This window comes from Cavia porcellus, unplaced genomic scaffold (assembly GCF_034190915.1).
Source record: "Cavia porcellus strain 051 isolate PalLab524CR breed Dunkin Hartley unplaced genomic scaffold, mCavPor4.1 scaffold_23, whole genome shotgun sequence".
Lineage (NCBI taxonomy): Eukaryota > Metazoa > Chordata > Mammalia > Rodentia > Caviidae > Cavia > Cavia porcellus.
Genome location: NW_026947506.1, coordinates 9,829,622 through 9,852,827, shown reverse-complemented (window position 1 = coordinate 9,852,827; position 23,206 = coordinate 9,829,622). Strand labels below are relative to the sequence as shown.

The 23,206-nt window shown below is 38.8% G+C and overlaps 1 protein-coding gene across 1 annotated transcript; it reads left to right on the top strand.

Annotated features, from left to right (window-relative positions):
* The first annotated feature begins 20,298 nt into the window (after positions 1-20,298).
* Positions 20,299-21,240, top strand: LOC100736187 (olfactory receptor 6C75-like). Its single transcript, XM_003466112.2, has one exon. It carries the CDS (start codon positions 20,299-20,301, stop codon positions 21,238-21,240), a length of 942 nt encoding a protein of 313 aa, XP_003466160.2.
* Positions 21,241-23,206: the final 1,966 nt, after the last annotated feature.

Genomic DNA, 23,206 nt, shown 5'->3' with positions numbered 1-23,206 from the left:
TCTAAAGGTCAGGTATGTGTCATGATTGGATTTCCAGTACCTGGCTGTGACATTGTATGAAGATCTTCTCAAGGTCAAGGAGGAAATGGGCAAAGAGATTGCTTCTCAGATTGTGTGTGTGTGTGTGTGTGAGAGAGAGAGAGAGAGAGAGAGAGAGAGAGAGAGAGAGAGAGACAGACAGACCGACAGAGACAGAGACAGACAGAGAGACAGAGATGACTACTGGAACAAATGACCATGGTAATTGGATACAAAGGAATCAATGGTGGAGACTGCATCAGTTTGCCCTGGACAAGTACTGAGTTCTAAGCCTGGTCCTGTCACCAACTAATCAGTCAACTTCCAAAGCACTTAACTCAGCTGATCTGTAATACGTGGTGAAGATTTAGAATCAAGCTGTTCCCATCATCAGGAAAAAATGTGATAGATAGATAGATAGATAGATGATAGATAGATAAATTGATAGATAGATAATACGTAGGCAGATGATTGACAGACAGATCACTCCAACATTGAAAGTGGTGAAATATTAGTCACATGAAACAATATGGTTGCACCTCGAGAACATGATATGAAGCATAATAAGTCCAATGAAGAGGGACAGGTGCCACATGGTCTCTCTCATATGTAATTTCCTAAAGCTTTGACCTCACGGAAGTGGAGAGCGCAATCATGATTAGCAGAGGCAAGAGAAGGCAGGGGGCACAATAGGTCCACAATAGGACCACAATCTGGTCAACAGATACAAAGCCACAGTAGACAACAGATCCAAATCTTACTGCAAATAGAATGTATTCTGTGTTTTGAAAAAGCTAGAAGTAAAAACTCTATTTCACCATAAAGAAACTAAATTTGGGAGATGAATGTGCCAGTCACCTTCATTTTACCATATAACATGCAGGTATCCACGCATCACACCATGCTTCATAAATACGTACAGGTATCAGGTGTTAAAAATAAAATATAACACACAGACAAAAAAATGTAGAAACTCATTGCTTAAAAACTGAATGTATAACCCCGTGGTTTTGGATATACCCACAAAGTTGGGCAACAATCCCCACTATCTCCAGAATATTTTAATCAACCAGAACAGAGAGCTGAAACCCATGGACAGTCCTGCCTTATTGTCCCCTTTTTGCAGCCCCTGACAGCCACTAACCATTTCCTGTCATCACCGGTTTGCTTCGTCTGGATATTTCACATAAACATCTTCATACAATATATGGCCTTTTGTACTTGGCTACATTTGCTAAAATAAAAATTTTAAAGCTCACCCTCACCACCACTCACTTCTGTGTACCATCTCATTTTTCCTTCAGTGGTATGTTTTATTCATTGTCTTTTTACTCAGAGCATCTACATGGTGGTGCAACTTCCAACATATATTAAGTGGTTAATAAAATTTGTTGCTTATGAAATTATTCGGTAACTTTTATGCAGGTGAGAATCTCCAGAATCATACTTAACCATTTTAAGTGTTTGTGTGTGTGTGTGTGTGTATGTATATATATATATATATATATATATATATATATATATATATATATCAGTGCCATTTAGCACATTAGGTGATGTGCAGCCGCCTATCTCTGCTTGCCAGAATATTTTTTCACTCCAGTACACTCTGCATTCGCTAAGTAACCCGTACAAGTTTTTTTTTCTTCCATGTGCTACCAACCGCTCATCAGTTTTCTGTCTATGGATCTCTGTCCATATAAAAGAATTATATTATACATGATCAGTGTTGTTGGGTTCTCCCACACTAACAAAATGTTTTCAAAGTGTGCTGCAGTGGCAGCAGGCACAGTTCCCTTTTTCCTTTTGTGATAATGTTGCACTGCATAGCCGTACCTTCTTGGTTTATCCTTTCCTGCATTTGGTGACACTCAGGCTGCTTCCACACTGAACATCATTCACAGTGCTGATATCAGGATCCACGAACAGGTATCCAGGTGCCTACGGGTTTTCACTTATCTTGGAACTAAACCTAGGAGTTGAGCAGCTGTTAGTGGCATGTTAACTGTCTTCAGTATCATGAAAGAGTGTTGCAAAGTACCTACACCATACCTGTCTAGCACTGTAGAAATGGTTAAGATTATCTAATTCCCACCAATATTTGCTATTTTTCATTTTCCTGATTGAAATCAAAATTCGTTAACACTCCGTATATAGGGTGTGAACATCATGCATAAAACAGAGTGAAATGTGCGTGTGTACTGGATACCCTGGAGTGACCAGCACCCTGCCAATCACTTATGTCAATCATATCCACAGAAACTTAATGAGAGGGACTCGAAATGGGTGCAAAGCTTTTACAATGTAAACCTGAATTACCTTTTTTCTACTTTCTGACCACTTCTTTCCCTGCTCTTGCTGTCTTTCTATCACTGCTGGGACGCTGAGCACAGCTTCCCAACTAACATAAATAAGTATAAGTACAACTGTTTCTATTTCCCATAGTGTGTACACTTGTAAGGCTCACTGTGCACAAGACTCTGGACTGTGTCTATCAGGAAACCATGATAGGCTGAATCACATTCACCTGCTGATGAACACACAGGTCACTTCCAGGATTTAGCTATCATGAATTATGCCACTGTCATCATGGGAATGCATGGATCATGGTGATATTGCATCTTTAACTATTTGGAGGAGATATCTAGAAAGGAAATAGCCAGGTGAAATCGAGTTTCTAGTTTTACTCTTTGGAGTGATGTCAGTATTGGTATGCTGTTTTCCATCCTTTGATATTCAGGCTATGAGCTCATATGTTTGTTAAAATGTGTTATTTTATACAGCATATTTTTAGACGTTCTTTCTTGCTGGATTCTTATAATGTAGGTCTTTTCATTGTGGAACTGAGGCTACTGACACTGAGAGCTGTTACTGAGAAGCACTGACTTATTCATGTTGTCGCATTATTTCTCCATTCATCATTTCTTCTTTTCCTCCTCTTCTCCTTAACTATTCATTTAATCTCATGTGTTTTTCTTGTTAGCATTTTTGATTCATTGTCCTAAGACATCCTGAGATTTGTGGAGTACTGGCTTGGTGGTCATGAATTTCTTAAGGTGTCAGGGACATATCTTATTTTCCATGGCAATTTTGATGGCCTTGCACAGTACATCAGTCTGGGCTGGAAGTTGTTTACTTTAGGGCCTTCAAATGCTTTACTCCAGGCTCTTTTGGTTTTTCACGTTTGTGTTGAAAAGTCTTCTGTCATTTCATGAATGCACCTTCATGAATAAATTTTTGCTTTTAAGCTTTGGTCATTTTATTGGACTGAGATTTTTTACTATGATGTATCATGAAGCCCTTTATTAATGGTTATTTGGGTTTCTAGATGACTCATCGTTTTGTATGTTAAATTTTTTCCCTATATTTGGAACATTTTCTTGTACTATTGATGTAGGCAGACTTTTTAGGCCATTTGTGCTGTCTTATGATTTTTCATCAATTTTGATAAATTTTACGTTACTCTTCTTTACATCATCCATCAGATGTTGGATCTATTTCTTGTGTTCTTTCATTGTTTTTAGGGTATATCTGAATAATCAATCTCTAACAGCAGCCCTGTCTTCTACTTCTGATACTTCACTCTCATATTTTCAAAAGAATTTTTAATCTTTTGAATTTCTGTCTGGTAACTTTTCACAGACTCTTGCTCTTTACTAAACTCTTTCATATTTTATATTTTTTTAACACAGTTGACTTTTTATTAGTGTCTTTTCTAATCTTGCTGATCATTTTGTTATTATATCTATTCTCTAATTAGTTATAATTTCACCAAACACTTTATTTATCTTTTTTAAATTCTCTGTTATTGTTTTGAGTAATTCTGCCATGTGGCTTTTGATTTCCTTCCCTTTGGTGCCCCATAGTGAAACTTTGGGGAAGTTGTTGGTTTTCAAAGGCACAGTGGGACATTGGTTTACAAACAATTTTGTGTGTGAATGATTTGGTCTGCAAACAGAAGAATATGGCAGAATTTTGTTTTTGTTTATGAATTCTGCATCATGTGACAAACACACCTGGGGCATCTCTCTTACACAAACACAAAAACAGCCAGAACATGCAAGGTATTGTATTCATGAATTGAAGTACCAAAGTATTTTGTTTTGTCATCTCATGTTTTATTGAATTTTGTTTGTTTTGTGATATATCTGAAGGGTTATTACAGTGGCAAAATTTATTTCAGATTAGGTACATGTTTCGTTGCTATCTCCTCTTCGGTTATACACCCCGGGCATGACTAACTATAAGCTTTTCCCTCTGCAATAAGTACAAATAGTGTCTCTATTTGGGAGGGAGGCTGCAGAACTAGACCTGGCATCCTGTTCTCTAGGAATGGGCTTCAGTATGGTTAATGATACAAAAGCAATCAGATGTTGGCATACAGTTAGTGGCAATAAAAATGCTACATTACAGTAACAATAAAATCAACAACAGTAACCGTGTCAAAGATAAATTGGACAATGGCATACCCTAAAAGCTAGTATTATACACCCATGCCATAAAGAGATCTATAATAATAAGTCTAAACTTAATACAAACCAAGTATTGACTTACAGTAAGCATCATGTAAATGCAACAACTAAACCTTCCCTAGCTATAGAACAGTATTAGACAGTAATATCACAGAGTTAACTGTCTAAGTATTCATAAAGCTGAATGGTTATTGGTAAGAGTAAAGGGAATGAGGAATCAGATAATAAAAACATAGAATTTGAAAAATTAATCAGTAGGAGATGAGAAGGAAGAGACAAACTTGAGAAAAAGGATCCTACTGATGAGTAAAAGGAACTTAATGGTATTAGGTAAAAGTAACAGGAAAGGACCAAAAAAAAAAAAAAAACCAAAATAAATTAAAAACTAAGAAGGAAAAATTGCCCCAAAAGGAGGAAAACTGAAAGAGTCATGATATTCTCTGTCTAGATTTATGGCCTGTGGGTTCGAGGCACCCCTCTACTCCAAAACACCATCTGTTCATGCACCACGGGGTATGGCAAGAGTGCAAGACTCATGTGTCTTTGCACGCTTAGTCTGATGAAGAAAGTAATGAGGCCACCAGTCTCATTTGTCTAGCAGTGGGCTGGAGTTCATGCAGACTGTTGGACTTAAACCCAGCACGTTCAGATTTAGCCACCTCTAAAAGCCACATTCAACAGGCCCATCATCCATGTCCCTCCCAGTCTCTGTTTAAACTTCTCAAGGAGACTCCCTCTACCTACAGCCTCTCCATAGCTATCTCCTGTAGCTATCTCTTACCCAGTCTCTGTGGAACGTGAACCCTGGAAAACAAATGTGGAACTGTTCTGTAATTTTTGTGCAGCTCAGTTTTACCTTCTTTCCAAAATGGAGCCCAATTAAATTCTCTTTGGCAGTATGGCAGCTTCTACACTGGATTTCCTCTCCAACTCTGTCTGCTGTGGCATAGCCACTCAGGAAGAAAACTCCACACTGATTTTGTAGTTTAAAATAGACACGTCCACTGGTGGGCATGTCCAGGATTATTTCTTCCTGAAGCCACCAGCTCTCAGGGCTTACTTTCTTCCCAGGATTTTGACTTCTTGCACAATCAGGTCAGTCAGTTGATCAGCACATCGGCTGCCTACTGCCAAGGGGAAATAAAACACAAAACGGACTTGGAGTTGTTGAGTAACAATGACCAGGCATGGACTCCATGATGGTGGACGTAGGTGGGAGGGAATGCAGGATGGGGATGGCTTCTGTTCACAGGGATAAAGAACCACTGTGGGATGTGAGGGAAAATTATATCTGTGTGGGGCACCAGGGCCTAGAATATTCTTACTTTGATAAGTTTCTTATTAGAGTCCTGGGCTAGAAGTAATTTCTCAAATATTATAAATTCTCTTCACTTTCTAAATAAGGTCCTTTTGAACTAATTATTTTTAATTTGATGAAGTTTATCGTACCTGTTACCCTTTATTACTGCTTGGTTAGTGTTTTATTTAAGAAGTTTCTTTATCCAAGGTCACACACAGATCTTCAGATTTCTTTCTCCTAAAAGTTTCATTATTTAGTTCCTACATTTAAAAAATTGATCAATTTATTTAATTTTTAAAAAGAGAATGGAATAGGGGTATGGAATGGAATACACCATTCAATCATTAGTTGAAAACTATTTTCCAAGTTATCTACCTTATAACTTTATTGGTAAAGATGTAAAGTTGTCTCTCAATGATTTAGACATCTTTATGGGAGAACCACAGACTTGTTTCCTAACACTTTATAGCAAGTTTGGTGGTGGGCTGTGTGTTCCCTTCAACTTTGTTCTGGACATAAACACTGCCTTGCATTTCTGTATCACCATCTATTTCTGAAAAGAAAAAAGAGGCCACTAGACTTTGCAGAGTTGACACAGATGAATTAAGTCAATATATTGACTGAGTCAAGTGTTTTGTTGTGGGTTTGCTTTATAGTACCGGGAATCAAACTCAGGACCTTGTGCTTGCCAGGCGGGCACTGTCTCACTGAGCTTTATCCCGGATTCTAAGGGGGAAGTGATTCTAAGTTAACAATAGGAGGCCTTTTGCTAGCCATTCTCATTCTCATTACTAATCTGTTTTTATGTTTTTAAATTACTTTATTAATGTTTTCAATTGATGCCTCTAGAGGAATTCAATTCAAAGTGATTATGTAATTTGTGGTGTCTTAGAGCTTAAGTCTGCATTTCACTTTGCTATGTCTGCTTTTCTCTGTTTGTTTCTTCCCTGCTTGATTTCCCCTGTTTCCAGGTGTGTTTCTTAACATGTTTTTAGATTTCCTGTCACCTGCAGTGTGGATGGGTGGATCTCTTTTATGGCATTTCCAGGGATTGCACTGGATAACAAATCCTTTCTATTTGAAGGACTTGCTCATCTTTCAGGCTAAGTGTGATGGGGACACATGTTTTCTCTTCCTTCATCTGAGAATGTCTTACTTCCCCATCAGTCCCGATGGATATGTCCACTGGATGGAGGATTCTGGATCCGGAAATCCACATTTTGACATGTCTTTTCTTTAACACTTAAAAATGATTGTGCTGATTGTTTCTGGCTTCCACAGTGTCTGATGGGCAATGCAACTGGATTTAAATGATTTATTTTCGCACATTGTTTTTCCCTTGGGACTTTCAAACTTTTTATTTGTATTCAGTTAGCAGATGTCTGATGACAAAGTGTCTTGGATTGGACTTTTTAATTTATTGCAATTTGAGTTTATCTACCTTTCTGAATATATAGATTGCATCATTTGGCAGATGTTGAAATATCTCTGCCCAGTTCTTCCTTTTATCTAGATCAGTGAAATGAACATTAGATGTTTGATTATTGTTCCAAATATCCAGGAGGCTCTATTTAACTTTTTGCAGTCTGGTATGTTTCTACTGCTCATACTGGGTTGTGTACTTTGCTATACTTTGCAGTTCATTGATTTTACTCTCTGCTGTTCCATTTGGATTTTGAACCATTGTTGAGTTTCTAAAATTCCTGTCATTAGATTCTTTAATCTTTATTTTCATCTTCTATCTTTTATTTCTTGCCAGAAACTTTTAAAACTACCTTTTGTTTAGCAAATATTTTAAAAACTTGTTTTATCCTGTGTGTAACTCATTAAACTATTTTTATGACTAGTGCTTTTAACCCTTTGGAACATAGTTATAAGACTTCCGGGAGAACATGGCAGATAGTTAACAGCAACTACCGGAGGCTCTCTGAAAGCCTTGGCTCAGAAATCAGGAATGATGCGGACTAAAGAGACATGAGCCGGTAGAGATATGCTCTGCTGACTCAGGAACAAACTGGGGTGAGAGAATCCAACTTGGAATGCAGTCCTAGCGCTAAAATAGGAACAGAAAAGTCTCGGTGTGGAGGCTGGATCCCGTGCCATTGGAAACCGCGGTTTGGATTTCCTGCTGCTCAGCGGCTGGCTGACTCCACAGTGGCTCGGCAAGGAGAGACGCACAGAAGCTCTGTGAACGGGAGTCTGCGAATGGAGTTGAAAACAGGACGGACAGGGAGGTATACACTGGTTGGTGGTGAGGTGAGTGAGAGAAACTGACACTCCACCACAGTTTGACTCCAGCGGAGGACTTTCTGGGCTCGGGCAGTCCTGTAAGAGCAGGGCGCGGTGGCAACTCCAGCCACACATTCCCCTCTCGGACGGGATTGGTGAAAAGTGCCTGGCCTGCGTGACGCTGCGGGTGGCCTTGGTAGGCTGGCCTAACCCAGATCCCAGAGCCTGACAGTGGCCCAGAGGGGTGACTCCTGCTTAGGCTGCCTAGTCCATAACTCCCTGGTGCGCAGTGGTGGGCGGGAACACCTAGCCAGCGCAATTTGATCAGGCTGTGGCTGACAGGCAGGGAAGCTGGGCCTCCTATGTAAGCTTGCATTTTATAAGGAACGGAGAAAATGGGGAAGGGAAGCAACAAGAAAGGCTCCTCGGCCCCCAATTCTAAGAAACAGGCAATAGCAGACACCGCATCAATAGACATTAAGCACCATATAGAGAGCCTCATAGACCAATTCAGGAATGAAGTTATCAATGACCTGAAGCTAGAAGTATGCAGAATAGTTAGAGAAATGCTAAGCACCACCCAGGAAAAAACAGATGGTGGAATGGAAGAACAGAAAAAGAGGGGAGAATTGTTTGATGCAGAAAACAGAGAAAGCATCGAGTATGTGAAGCAGGTTCGAAAGGACTATCAAGAAATTAAGAAGTCTATCCAAGACTGGCATAACAGCTTGAAAGAAACTAAGGAGAGATTATCTGAGCTGGAGGGCAGACTTGTAATATGGGAGAATGAAATGAAAAACTTCTTAAAAATAACAAAGAAACAAACAGCAATAATACAAAGACAAGAAGATGATAAGAGGAGCCATAACTTAAGGATTAAGAACATAAAAGAAGAAGTAGGGACACAAACAAGTGAACTACAGAGAGGAGGAGCTGGGCAGATCTGGGGTGCCCTCACCGGCCTCTCTGCGTGTCTGGAGGACTCTGGATATCTGTGCCCAGACTGCTGGAGTTCCCTCAGGCTTCCAGGTGCAGTGAAGGGGAGAGCTGGGTTTGAGGCTTCCACATCAGCCTCCCCATTCCCGGCTTCACTTGGAGACCTGCTGAGCTCCCCATAGGTGGGCTGGCCCACACTACCAGCCTAGCCCAGCCCGTTTAGCTCCCGTGCCTGGCCATTGGTCTGCAGAGGAGGAGCTGGGCAGATCTGGGGTGCCCTCACCGGCCTCTCTGCGTGTCTGGAGGACTCTGGATATCTGCGCCCAGACTGCTGGAGTTCCCTCAGGCTTCCAGGTGCAGTGAAGGAGGGAGGTGGGTTTGAGGCTTCCACATCAGCCTCCCCATTCCCGGCTTCACTTGGAGACCTGCTGAGCTCCCCATAGGTGGGCTGGCCCACACTACCAGCATAGTCCAGCCTGTTTAGCTGCCGCGCCTGGCCATAGGCCTGCAGAGGAGGAGCTGGGCAGATCTGGGGTGCCCTCACCGGCCTCTCTGCGTGTCTGGAGGACTCTGGATATCTGCACCCAGACTGCTGGAGTTCCCTCAGGCTTCCAGGTGCAGTGAAGGGGAGAGGTGGGTTTGAGGCTTCACTTGGAGACCTGCTGAGCTCCCGATAGGTGGGCTGGCCCACACTACCAGCCTAGCCCAGCCTGTTTAGCTGCCGCGCCTGGCCATTGGTCTGCAGAGGAGGAGCTGGGCAGATTTGGGGTGCCTGCATTGGCCTCTCCATGTGTCTGGAGGACTGTGGATATCTCTGCAACCAGGGAGGGTCCACAGGTTCCTGAAGCACTGCGGCCTGTGGTGAGTACCCTAACCCGGCTGCGATTGAAGAACTGTGGAGCTTCCAAGGGGCAGGTGGGCGCACAGTGTCCCTGAGACCAGGCTTGTCTGGAACTGTGGAGTTCTGAGCAGGCAGAGGAGGGCGACTGGTTCTGTAGGCCTAATGGCTAGGGGTAGCGCGGTGCCAGAGTCTCAGTAGCTCCAAACATAGAAGGGGATTTTCAACAGATCCTGAGGAAGCTTTCAAATAACACTTGAAACACAGAAATATAGGAAAATGACAAAACGAAAGACCAAATTACAACCTCAAACCTCCAGCCCATCTCAAGAAACCCTAGGAGCGATGTATATAGAAGAAAATATATCCCATCCACCTCATATATCGGACACAATAGCCACTGAAATTGACAAGCAACTCCAGGAAGCTTTAAAGAAATTCAAACTCAAAATAATCTCCCAGATAAAAGAAGAAATGATAAAAGAAATGAAAGAGATTCTAAATATATCTAAAGAAAACACAGATAAAAAATTGGAGGAACTAAACAAAAAGATAGAATCCCTAGATGAGCAATATAAGAAACAAACAGAATACATAATGCAGATGCACAGAGATATACAGGAAATAAAAAAACTCCACTGAAAGTTGTAAAAACCGCCTTAATGAAAGTGAAGATAGAATTTCAGACCTTGAAGACAGGATTGCAGCTAGTGAACAGGAAAGGAAAGATCTTTTGAAAATAACAAGGAATCAGGAAACAACAATTCAACAACTGCAAGACGATGCAAAGAAGAATAACATAAGAATGATAGGGATTAATGAAAGAGAGGGAGACAACATGAAGGATGTCAGGAGCATATTTAGAGAAGCAATAGCTGAAAATTTCCCAAGCATGAGATCAGAAACTGACATCAGGATCAGTGAAGCATATAGAACTCCAAACAGTCATAACCAAAATAAAACTACACCCAGACATATAATAATCACCATCCCAGAAATCCAACACAAGAATAGATTATTAAAAGCTGTCAGAGAGAAAAGACAGATCACTTATAAAGAAAAACCTATCAGAATCACAGCAGACTTCTCAGCACAAAAGATAAAGTCAAGAAGAGCATGGAGTGAAGTATTCCAGATCCTAAAGCAAAATGATTTCCAACCAAGACTGATATATCCTGCAAAACTATCATTCCAAATAGATGGTGCAATTCGATACTTCCATGACAAAGAACAGCTGAAGAACTTCATGAACACCAAACCAACCCTGCAAAAAATATTGAAAGACAGTTTAGATACACAAAGGAAAAAACCACTAAGCAAAGCAAATAATTAAACAGAACAGAAAGATAAAGATGCAACAGCAGAGAGATAACATTCCTACAATTAACCAGCATTTAACAGTAATAACCATTAATGTAAATGGTCTCAATGCACCAATCAAAAGAAACAGACTAGCAGAATGAATCAAGAAACAAAATCCAACCATATGCTGTTTACAGGAAACTCATCTAACCCAGAAAGATACTCACAGACTGAAAGTCAAAGGATGGAAAACAATTCTTCATGCAGCAGGAATCCAAAAAAAGGCAGGAGTAGCCATTCTGTGTGCAGACAACGTGAACTTTAAACCAACAATGACCATAAAGGACAAAGAAGGTCACTACATACTCGTAAGGGGAAAACTCCAAGAGGAAGAGATAACTATCTTAAATATATACGCACCAAACTCCAGAGCACCCAGTTATATAAAACAATTATTAACAGAAATGAAAACTCGAATTATCAGTAACAAAATTGTAACAGGAGACCTTAATACACCACTCACACCAAGGGACAGATCAACCAGACAGAAAATGAGCAAAGAAATAACAGAACTGAATCACACCTGTGAACAAATGGGTTTGATAGACAAATACAGAATGTTCCACCCAACAACATCAGAATACACATTCTTCTCAGCAGTACATGGATCATTTTCTAAAATAGACCATATATTAGCTCACAGAACATATTTAAGCAAATGCAAAAGAGTTGAATTCATCCCTTGCATATTATCGGATCATAGCGCTCTGAAATTAGAAATTAATGACAAAGGATACTGCAAAAATTCCGCAAACACATGGAAACTAAATAACACACTCTTGAGTAATCAGTGGGTCACAGAAGAAATTAAAGAAGAAATTAAACAATACCTAAAAGAAAATGAAAATTCAGATACAACTTACCGGAACCTGTGGGATGCAATGAAAGCCGTTCTGAGAGGAAAATTTATTGCACTGAGTACCCACATCAGGAAAACAGAACGAATACAAATAAATAACTTGATGCTACTCCTCAAACAGCTAGAAAAAGAAGAGCAAGTCAAGCTCAAGCCAAAAGAAGAGAGTAAATTATAAAAATCAGAGCAGAAATCAATGCAATAGAGACTAAGAAAACAATCCAAAGAATCAACGAATCAAAGAGTTGGTTCTTTGAAAGAATAAATAAAATCGATAGGCCCCTAGCCAACCTTATTTAAAAAAGGGAAGAAAAAGCTCAAATTCATGCAATAAGAAATGAAAAAGGAGAAATCACTACAGACCCAATAGAAATACAGAGGATCATCAACACCTATTTCGAAAACCTCTACTCTCAAAAGTTTGATAACACAGAACAAATAGACAGATTCTTAGAAGCATATGAAGTACCAAAGCTAGATCAAGAGGATATAAAACTGTTGAATAACCCAATCTCTGCTAATGAATTTGAAAATGTATTTGGGTCCTTGCCCACCAAGAAGAGCCCAGGCCCAGATGGATTCACTGCAGAATTCTACAAGAAATATAAAGAAGACCTAATGCCGACACTCCTCAAATTATTCAATGAAATTGAAAGGGAAGCAATCCTTCCCAAGTCATTCCTGGAAGCAAATATTACTCTAGTACCAAAACCTGAGAAAGACCCAACTATAAAAGAGAACTATAGACCGATCTCCCTAATGAACACAGATGCAAAAATCCTCAATAAAATATTGGCAAATAGGATCCAGCAAATCATCAAGAAGATTATACACCATGACCAAGTGGGATTCATCCCAGGAATGCAAGGATGGTTCAACATACGCAAATCAATAAATGTAATCCACCATATCAATAAAGCCAAAAATAAGAATCACATGATCATCTCTATAGATGCAGAAAAAGCCTTCGATAAGGTCCAACACTTATTCATGATAAGAACTTTACAGAAAATTGGAATAAATGGTCTTTACCTCAATATAATAAAGGCCATTTATGACAAACCAACAGCCAGCATCATACTAAATGGCCAAAAATTGAAAGCCTTTACTTTAAAATCGGGTACAAGAACAGGATGTCCTTTATCACCACTCCTATTTAATATAGTACTGGAAGTACTAGCCAGAGCAATTAGGCAAGAAAGAGAAATAAAAGGGGTAAAGATAGGAAAAGAAGAAGTTAAATTATCATTGTTTGCAGATGACATGATACTCTACATAGAAGACCCCCTAAACTCCATTGAAATACTCTTAGATACAATAAATAAATTCAGTAATGTGGCTGGATACAAAATCAATACTCAGAAATCAATAGCATTCCTATACATGAACAACAAAATTACAGAGAGGGAAATAACAGAAACTGGACTATTCACATTAGCAAGCAAAAAAATGAAATATTTAGGAATTACTCTTATGAAAGAAGTGAAAGACTTATACAGTGAAAATTATAATACACTGAATAAGGAAATTGAAGATGATCTCAGAAAATGGAAAGACATCCCTTGCTCATGGATAGGAAGAACAAACATTGTGAAAATGGCCATTCTCCCAAAACTGTTATACAGATTCAATGCAATCCCAATAGAAATACCATCAACATACCTTATAGATGTAGAGAAATCACTCCTAAATTTCATCTGGAACCAGAAGAGACCTAGAATCGCAAAGGCAATTCTAAGCAGCAAAGACAAAGCAGGAGGCATCACAATCCCTGACTTGAAGTTATACTACAAAGCAACAGTAGTAAAATCAACATGGTATTGGAATCAAAACAGAGCTGAAGATCAGTGGAATAGATTAGAAGATACAACCACAACTACGAACACACTCAACCACCTTATTTTTGATAAAGGAGCCAAGCAGGTTCACTGGAAGAACGACAGTCTCTTTAATAAATGGTGCTGGAAAAACTGGCTCTCCATTTGCCGAAAACTAAAGCTAGACCCATGTCTATCACCATGTACTAAAATAAAATCTAAATGGGTCAAAGATCTGAATATTAAAATAGAAACACTAAATCTATTGGAAGACAAAATAGGTAGAAACCTTGGAGACATAGGAGTAGGTAAAAAATTCATGAACAGGACTCAAACCGCACGGGAAATACTTCCCAGAATCAATAACTGGGACCACTTCTTATTAAAAAGTTTCTGCATGTCAAAAGAAATCTCCAGCATAGTGAAAAGAAAACCCACAAACTGGGAAAAGATTTTAGTGAACTCTCTCTCAGACAAGGGCCTCTTGTCTAAAACATATAAAGAATTAAAGAAACTCAGACCTCCGAAATTCAAAGATCCAATCCAAAAATGGGCATCTGAGATGAATATGCAATTCTCAGATGAAGAAATGCAAATGGCAAATAAATACATGAAAAAATGCTCATCATCATTGGTCATTAGAGAAATGCAAATTAAAACCACACTGAGATACCATCTCACTCCTGAAAGAATGGCCAGGATCAAGAAAACCGACAACAAATGCTGGAGAGGCTGTGGGGAAAAAGGAACTCTCCTGCACTGCTGGTGGCAGTGTAGACTGGTACAGCCTTTGTGGAGATCTGTCTGGAGATTTCTCAAAAAGTTGGGACTGGAAATCCCATTTATTGCATCTATTCCACTTCTAGGCATATTCCGAGAAGAACTGAAAGCATCATACCACAGTGATATATGTGTACCTATGTTTATAGCAGCACAATTTGTAATCGCCAGATCTTGGAAACAACCCAAGTGCCCATCAACTGAGGAATGGATAAAAAAGTTGTGGTATTTCTATACAATGGAGTATTATTCAGCTATAAAGAAGGATCACATTGAGATATTTATCAATAAATGGGCGCAGCTTGAGACCATACTCATTAGTGAAATAAATCAATCTCGCATGTGTGAATACCGAATAATTTCCCTAATGTAAATAATGATTCAAATATATAAAAATATGTGGTAATCATGATTCCCCATTAGGTGGCCTTGAAGCCTTATAAAGTTTTCACTCATTAATTAGAAAGGCTTTATTCTGGGCTTCTTGATATGAAAATATTTGAAGCTAGAGTATATGAAGTTTTATCCAAATATTTCAAGGAAAAAGACACTATGGTAACTACTATTAAGTCAGGTTATAAGGTGGTGAAGTACTAGGTTGTTGAAACAGTCATGCTGTGACCTCTATTGTTATATTGTTATGTCCTGTTTTATCTCAATCTCCCCCTTATTGTTTCAAAAAAATTATTTAGTCATTTCTTATGTTTGTCTTAATTAAAGAAAAAATTCAAAAAAATTAGGATATATAAATAGTAACTCTTTTCGATTTCCTATTAACTTGTTTTGAAGTCCTGTAGTACTCCCACGATCTTGTTTTGACTGATTAGACTCTGTTCCATTCTATATGATAGTATCAAGTTTGAAGACATAGGCAACTACTTTGAAGACAATAAGATTCACTAAGATACCCATTCTGGTTTGACTATTGTCTTCTTTGGAAGTCCTGTAATGTTTACAATGCCTAAGTTTTATTGGTCTTGTTCTCTACTGTTTTGTCCAACTTTATAATATCTAATGAGATAGACAATTCTTTTTAAGGAAACAAGGGACAACGTTGATAACCATTGTTGATAAACTTGTACTCTGTTCTACACCATGTGCTATGTCTATCCTTGGTATTGACTGACAGCTTTGTTTTGCCATATTTGACTGTATTCTTCCCCCCCCCAAAGAAAGTAATAAGCACTAAGGAGTAATAAAATCCAAGATGTGTAAATTTTGTTTTAAAAAAGAGATGGGAAAAAAAAAAGAAAAAGAGCTCTAACGGATATAACAGCAAGTGTGTTTGGGGGTGTTAAATAGCTGACTTTATCAATGTTTTTGGAACATTGAACACAGCTGTTTGCAGTCTCCCTGTTTGAATGTCCACCTTGTGTTCTTTGATACTGTGATTTGAGGAACTATTTTCAAGAAGATAGTGTGTAATCTACTAGCAGGTGATTTCTTACTGTTATGTTGTTTTGTTTTGTTTTGTTTTTGTAGTTCTGTATTGCGTGTACCCTTATGCCGCTTTGGTTTGTTTTGTGTTTTTCTCTTTTTCCTCTTAAATAAAAAAAAAAGTGAACTACAAAAGCTACTCACAGAAATAATCCAGGAGAATTTTCCTAATTTAGCAAAAGGTAAAGATACTCAGATGTACAAGGCATACAGGACCCCAGCTACCTACATCCCTAACAGAGAAACACCCAGGCATATAATAATAAAAATTCCAGAAATTGAATACAAGAACAGAATATTAAAAGCTGTCAGAGACAAGAAACAGACCATTTACAAGGGAACACCCATCACAATTACAGCAGATTTCTCTGCACAAACCATCAAATCACGAAGAACATGGGGGGAAATAATTCAAATTTGAAAGATAATAATCTCCAGCCAAGATTGAGATATCCTGCACAACTGTCCCTGGAAATTGATGGAAAAACAAGGTACTTTCAGGATAAAGAGCAACTGGGGGAATTTGCCACCACCAATTCAACCCTACAGAAAGTATTGCAGGATATTCTAAAAAAAGAAAAATACAAAGAACCCAGAAATGGTGGCAGGGAGGCCACAACGAATGGAGCAGAGAACAAAATGAAGAAGTCAAACTGACAGCTACTGACAGAAAAAGAGCTCAACAGAAATGAGACAGAGAAGATTGGATGATAGGAACAGTTATTTTAGAGAAAATGACATCTTAATAGGTAATACTGATTTAGTATCATCTTGTTTTGAAGTCTCATCTAGCTTTTGTTCTTCTGTCTCCAATGGTCTAAACAGGTTGTATCTTTTTGGATTTTATTATGTATGATAGTATAAGCAAAAACCTTTTAAAGACAAGGAGATTATACAGAAACCATTGTTCATTTTCTGTTAGTCGATTCTAAATACTCTGTAATGCTGTCATTCTCTTAAATGGTTTTACATTGTTTTGATATACTTAATGCTACAGTATATGAAGTTGTACTCAAGGACTTCAAGGAAAGAGTCAATATGGTAACTACTTTTAGGTCGGAATTATCTGGTGGTGAAACACTATTCTGCTTAAATGGTTATGTTTTGATCTGCGCTGTTTTGCTGTTATGCCCTCTTTTTTCTCAATCTCCACTCCATTATTTACTTTTTTATTTTTATCCGTTTAATTAAAGGGGAAAAAATAGCAGGATATAATATAGTAACACACTTTGACTTTCCATTATCTCGATTTGAAACCCTGTATTACTCTCACCATCTTGTTTTTGACTGATGTTCCCGTATTCTGTTTTGCTGGATAGTATCAGGTTCAAAAGTTTAGGCATCAGCTGAGAAGATAATGAGATTCATTATAACGCCCATTCTCGTTGACTTTTATCTAATTTTGAAGACCTACAATGTCTCCAATGTTTTGGTTTTGTCGGTTTTGTTCTTTACTATTTTGTTCAATTGTATTATAAATAATGATATAGGCAATTCTATTAGAGATAGTGGGAGGCATTATGGTAACCATTGATGATCACCTTGTATTATGATTTTATATTATCTATTATGTCCACCCTTTTGACTTGACCGATTCTGTCCCGTTATGTCTCATTTGGTTTTACTCTCTTTCAAAAAAGCAAACAAAAACCGTGGGAGCAATGAAACCCAAAATGTGTAATAGTCATTGTACAAAAGAGAGGAAAAGAAAGTGCTCTGAACTATATAACTGCATGTATATTTAAGTGTATAAGATAGAAAATGATATTACAGAGTTTTATTGGATCACTGAACAGAACTGTTTGCAGTATCATTGTTGGAATGTCCACTCTACAAGGTTTAATTTTGGGTCTTGAACAATTATTTTTAAGATGGCAATATGTAATCCATTAACTAGTGATTTCCTACTGTTCATTTTTTTCTTCTGTAAATCTGTATAACTTGTACCCTTTCACTTTTTTTCTTTTCTCCTTAAATAAAATAAAATAAAATAAAATAAAAACATAGTTATAATTTCTGTGGTCTTGACGTTAGCGTTTACTGACTGCCTTTTAAAATTCCTGTTGAGATGAGCCTAACTCTTGGTGAGATGAGTGACTTTAAACTGAAACTGGACATTATGGACACAGTGTTATAAGTGTCAATAAGAGGCAAAGTCTCTTATTGACACTTTATTTTTCTCAATGCTCTGACATTTTCCTGGCATGGGGAGGCAGATGTCCACCTCATTGATCTCAGATGCTGCCCATCCCTGACCAGACCTCTGAAACTCCCCTCAGAAATGTCATGCACATGGTATTTTACAAATCTTGAGGTGATTGTATCTCCTTCATTTTTTAAGATTTTTATGAGAATAACCAGATATTTAGGGGCTCATATTTTATATTTTCATGTATAGTAAGTGCATAATTATGATGCAAAATAACAATTCTTATTATTATTCTTATTATGCATAGTAATCATTTTATCTTTCCAATAGTGCTGAATTAGCAACCACTAGTGATCTACAGGGACAATGTTCTCTCAATGGCTTTCTCACATCTTCACTAATGGTGTCCTTGGTGCTGTCGCCTGGCCCTGATGGATCTGGATTGGTATCAAGAGACAGTTGAATGGCAAATACGAGTGAAGGAGATTTTTACCACCTCCGTTTCTGCTCCTGTTGGTGTACTATCGTGTCCTCTCGAGAGCACGCTCAATGGCCAGTCTATAGCGCTAGAGTGCATTTTAGAAAAACTATGGGTAAATAATGGGATAGTCAGAATTGACTTTCCCTTGTTTTGCCTGGAGTTTTTCCCAGCAAGTCATCCCTTGCTGGCACAGGACCAGGAAGGGATCTTGGGGGCACATGAATGGCAGGACAGCTCCCCGGGTTTCCAAGTAAGCCCACTCCCAAGTTCTCCAGAGGACAAAGGAGGTTTGTGCTCTGCTTTCTTTTCCCTAATTTCAACAGCTGAGATTTCACTGTGATGTCTCTTTGGTTTACTCCAGACATGAGAATGGCGTTGATTGAAGCAGAAAGACCTGTAGACGAGATGCACATATTAAAATTTTCACTCTGACAGTTAAAGTACATCTCCAATGTGAGTGTTTACTTACTTACATTCCAACTGTCTGGGCCATTATCCAATGTGCATCATGGAAGTGTGAAGGCGCAGGGACTAGAGCTCTGGGCACCGTGAGCTGACTGTGATGAGCTGTGACCCTGGAGTGACCCCACTACATCACCACCCACCCCTGGTGTGACTAGAACATCTTGCCTAGAACATTCATTGATTGTGATTTGAAGCACTTGTCACACCTTGAACTCATCTCTCACAAAAAAAGGCAGGAAGATTTGGCTTGGCTCAGGGATACATAGAGTCAGAGATCCAACCAGAACACCAGGAGAACAAAATGGCAAGCCTCATATAAGCTAATTTTATGCTTTAAGAGGAATAAGAGAATATTTCTTCTATTAAATTAAGCAATTTAGGGAGTCAGAATATATCAGAAAACCGTTGTTGGAGGAAGAAATATAGTCCATCTTACTGCTGAATGCCAGGCATCGTGCAATTAATGCACTGAAGGTTTTGAAGACAGAATACCTCTCTGGACTGACCACTTAACATGGGAAAACACATCTCTCACACTGACCTGCATCAGGTTATATGCGAAAATGCCCTGGGCTGATTCCCTAACAAGCTTATTAGAGTTGATTTGTGCCTGCTACAAATCATTGTGGCGGGATGAGCAGTATAGAAAATAGTTCTAGCTATAAATTTTTAGTCTAAACCATGCAAAACAATACTTAGGATATAATAAAATAATTTTTGGAGACACAACAGAATCCCATACCATAGTGTGTGTGTTCATATGTGTGTGCATGCATGTGTACTCATGTTTCTATGTGTGCATGTGTGTGGGTGGTGTTAGGATTGAATCATGCAGAAATGCATGCTAGATAAGCACTCAACTACTCAGCTGTACCCCATGTTACAGTTTGTTTATTGCAGTTAATACTTTCTTTCTTGATAACTGAAGATCTTTATTTATTTGGAAATATGCTTTTATGGAAATGAAAATAATGTTGGTATTATAGTAACTACATGCAGCCTTCTTATTTATGACACAAAATTTTTAAACATAGTAGGCAAACCAAAGAACAAAACTGTGGATATTTTACACATTTAATAAATAACATTCTGTATTTTTTCAGCAATACTTCGCATATAGATCAATGATAAAGAACAGAAGAAATGGAAAAGGCAATGATGGTGGGGGAGGGGAACAGCACAGCTGTCCAGGAGTTCACCCTGGAAGGCTTCCCTGCAGTCCAGCACCTGGGGAAGGTCCTCTTCCTGCTGCACCTGCTGGCCTACCTGGCCTCTGTCACGGGGAACTCGCTCATCATCACCATCATCTGGGCTGACCGCCGCCTCCACACCCCTATGTACTTCTTCCTCAGCATTTTCTCCTTCGGTGAATGTGGTTTCATCACCACGGTTATCCCAAAACTCCTGACCATCTTTCTGTCTGGAAGACAAACAATTTCCTTTGCTGCCTGCTTCACACAAGCATTTGCTTTCATTTTCTTGGGTGCAAGTGGTGTTTTCCTGATGGGTGTGATGTCCCTGGATCGCTACCTGGCCATCTGCAAACCTCTGCACTACCCCACCATCATGAACATAAGGATGTGTGTCCTGCTGGTCACTACGTGTTTCTCTTTGGGATTTCTCCTTACAGTGATTCCGGTCCTAAAGCTGTCCCAGCTGTCCTTCTGTGGCCCCAATGTCATCCCTCACTTCTTCTGTGATGTGGGACCCTTGGCAAGGCTCTCCTGTCCCGAAAACCCAACTACTGAAAGGTTGGCATACAATATTGCCTCTAGTCTCCTCTTCATATCCTTCCTCATGACGGTCATCGCCTACAGCAACATAGTGGTCACAATCTTGCGCCTCCCATCAGCCTATGAGCGGCAGAGAGCATTCTCCACCTGCTCCTCTCACCTTGTTGTCCTGTCTCTGATGTATGGCAGCTGCATCTTCATCTATGTAAAGCCAAAGAGAAGGAGCAGGCTGGACACTAACCGAGAGGCTGCTCTGGTAAACACGGTGGTGACCCCACTACTGAACCCTGTTATCTACACCCTGCGCAACAAGCAGGTACACCAGGCACTGAGAGATGCTTTGTCCAGGGTGAAGCTTCACAAATAGAATCACAGATTGAGGAGTGAACCTTCCATTCTGCTGAGTTCAACTGTTTTCAATTTCTAGGTTCATCTGCATAACTTTGAAATGATGTCATTTTTTAAGGTTCTGTTAGAATAATGACTAAAGTAACTAACACTAAAGTAACCCAAACTGAAAGCTCCAATAGTTTTCTTCACATTGTGATGGAAATATCTTCCTGAAACATTTCAGCAATTGAAAAGTAATAAAGTTCAGCATATGCAATGAAGAGCTTTATATACACAGATTTCTGTGCATTGTTGATTTCCAATGCCAAAAGTCTATAGTTCATGCTATTACTTGTGGTAAGAGCATGTAGTGGGGAAAGATGCTCATGCCAACTGAAAATAGCAGAGTGCTCCAAACACAGATGAAATGTGTCAGTGTGTTGAATTCTAGAAGGTGTCAATGCATTCCTTAAAGTGATTAAATACAATTGTTCTCAATGTAGCATATTTGATATACGAATACAATTTTCACTATTCTACTTCATATTTTTGGAAGCATATGTTGTCTCCAGGTGAAAATGAAAGTCTCTGTTACTTCATTGGTCTGCCATCCTGGACAGAACCTGAGAGATGAAGGTGAAGGACCATAGGAAAGTAAGGAGACTCATAAGAAGGAATTGAATATTTATCATTATTTCCTTGCCACAGAAAATTTTAAAGAAATTGAGCTAAATCAATTCAGAAATGAAAAGAAAGCTAACTGTGCCTGTAAAGTCTCTCCAAATGGATCTGGGAGCGAGTCTCTTACATCACAGGAGTGAGAGGCTTGGGTGTGATCCCTTCCAGGGGTCGTTTTCAGGCTGACATGAACTGGTGGTCTGCATAATAACTGACAGAAACAAAATGTGTACCTGCTCAATATAAAGTAGTAATCTGTCTAAAGGAAGAGTTTGTTACTCTTGCAACTGTCATTTCACTATTAAAGATTTGCATAGGAAATGAGGGCCTGGAGACAGAAACCTGGCACAGGAGCTTGTTTGACATGGCCGGTTGAAGGCATCTAGATCGTTTGATTTTACAACATTGTTCTGTGAGGTGGGAATCATGAAGGGCTGTGTTGGGGAGATTCTGGGGACAGAATTTGAAGAATAGATCAGTCAACTAACAGAATGTATATTTTTCTATATGCTGAGTGTGTTTAAGGAGATCCCTAATACATTGCATGAATTTTTTTTCCTATTCTCTACATTGAAGTAGATGTTTTCTAGCATAATTTCTCTGATAGTGATTTTTTCCAGATTGAGCAGTGAACTGCTTCATTACTGTTTTCTGGAGTTCCTTAAATTAAATTTTATGACTATTATTGGAAACCTGCCTGGGAGTAAATGGATAAATTATACAATTTGAAATAAATGCATGATTTAAAATTAACTGTTTCTATGTTATTAACAACAACTTTTGCCAAATATGATCTACCTCAGATATACTACATTTTATTTATCCAAGAATCTTTCGTGGGGTTTGAGCAGCTTCCATCTTTTGATATTGTGAACAGTACTGTGGTGTTCATGTATTTGCTTGAGTACTTATGTTGATTTCTTTTTTATGTTTATTTCTTTTGGGCTGCGAAAGTGATTTTGATGGGCAAGTGGGTAGACTCAAGGGGCAAGAGGCTTCCTATGCGGTCACCTTTGAGTAGCGTCCATTTTTGACTATTGGGAATTTTATTTCTGTGAACATCTGTGTGACTGTGTCTCCTTGAGCATTGGTTTTAATGTATTAATAGCTAAAATAGTTTTCCTTCTTTTATAAACTAGGACAGCAACTGTGATGGAGGGACTGGCAGCACTTGACTGAAGGTTAAGTGAATTCATTTCATGTGATAAAAATGCTTTGGAACTAGATAGAGGTGACAGTTCTATATATTTTTAACCTGAATTCTTTAATTTCTTTTTTAAAATTACATTTAATGAGAAAAAAACACAACAGAAAATGGGAAGAAA